The sequence below is a fragment of the Miscanthus floridulus genome, chromosome 16, assembly GCF_019320115.1.
Source record: "Miscanthus floridulus cultivar M001 chromosome 16, ASM1932011v1, whole genome shotgun sequence".
NCBI lineage: Eukaryota > Viridiplantae > Streptophyta > Magnoliopsida > Poales > Poaceae > Miscanthus > Miscanthus floridulus.
The window spans coordinates 11,428,444-11,429,785 of NC_089595.1; the positions used below are offsets into that span (position 1 = coordinate 11,428,444).

General features: G+C 48.8%; 1 protein-coding gene across 1 annotated transcript; it reads right to left on the minus strand.

Annotated features, from left to right (window-relative positions):
- Positions 1 to 329: 329 nt before the first annotated feature.
- On the minus strand, positions 330 to 1,046 carry LOC136513857 (subtilisin-chymotrypsin inhibitor-2B-like). Its single transcript, XM_066507834.1, has 2 exons — positions 976 to 1,046; positions 330 to 832 (listed from the first exon to the last, which is right to left on the minus strand). Exon 2 carries the CDS (start codon positions 807 to 809, stop codon positions 585 to 587), a length of 225 nt encoding a protein of 74 aa, XP_066363931.1. The 5' UTR covers positions 810 to 832; positions 976 to 1,046; the 3' UTR covers positions 330 to 584.
- Positions 1,047 to 1,342: the final 296 nt, after the last annotated feature.

A 1,342-nucleotide genomic window follows, 5' to 3' on the forward strand; every position in this document is an offset into this window, starting at 1 on the left:
TAAATTTTCAACTTTCACCTAACTAAACACGCGCTATGCAACGCGGGGCCAGCAGTCGCATGCTGTGCTGTGCTGCCATGCCTACGGCCTAGAGCCAGCTACTTGCTCTGCTGCACACGAAACATATGGGAAGAGGGTCCGCTGAGTCCCTAGAAGAAGCGTAGCTGCATGCCTCGGTACCCGTGAAAGGCTCATACTGCTGTTGTACGTTCACTGCTAGGCCAGAGATGAAAAACAAGAAAGAAACAGATGCGGCAGATTAAATGACAGAGGGATCGGACGGCTCAAAAAATCGAGTGTTGGACGCCCAGAAATCACTCGGACGACGGTTGGATTTAGCGTTCATATATTCATTCGTGCAAGGATGAACGACATTCTGATACATTTATTTATGTATGCAAGAACGATGACACTATTTAGTGATAATGTATATAGTAGGGAAGAGAAACACGTATACATCCATTATTCGGCAGATGCACAGACATGCATACATGGCATGTCCGCGTTATTCGTCATATTTTATTCAAGTTCTGGAGCGAGGAGCGAAGGAAGCTGGGCATGCAGCAGCAGCAGCAGCGAGCTTATCAGCCGACATGGGGCGTCTGGGCGACGGTGTCGACGAAGATGCGGACGCGGTTGGGGCGGTAATCCATGGTCACAGGCGAGCCGGTGGGCAGCACGATGATGTCGGCATCGGGCTTGTCCTTGAGGATCACCTTCTTGGCTTCCTCCACGCTGAGCCCGACCACCTCCGGCCACGACGTCTTGGGGCCGCCGCACTCCGGTGCCGCCGTCGCCGTGGAGCTCATCGGTTGTCGGTCGCGAATTGAAACTGCAAATCAATTGATTACGATAATATAATATATATAATGATGCTCTGCCCTGTGAATTAAAAGGAAATTAGCAAACTACTGGTAGCCACTATATTAGTATTGCAAAAGGCCAAAAGCGTAAGGTATAGAAAGCCTAACTCACGGGCAAGCGTGGCTTGTTATTGCGCTTCTTCTGCTACTCAGCTACTGGTTAAGCGGGTATCCACCGGTGAGGTATTTATAGAGCTGCTGCAACCAACAGCGGCAGATGTGTACGTGTGTGTGTTCTTCATCAGGATTATTGGTCTAAAGCTAGGCAGATATAATTAAACAGAAAAGAAAAAGATAATGTTGTTGATGGTGCCAAGAAATCGTAGCTGCTCACCAATAATGCATCCATTATATACGCACGAGGCACACGAGGTGGCCCCTGGAGCCAGTAGAAAACAAGAAAAGAAAAAGATAGCAACGCTACAGAAACATGCATCCATGGTTTCTCCTCCCCGGCAACCAAATAGCTAGTCAGGCAG

Coding starts and splice junctions, on each gene's coding strand:
- LOC136513857 (XM_066507834.1), bottom strand. CDS start 809: ATGAGCTCCACGGCGACGGCGGCACCGGAGTGCGGCGGCCCCAAGACG.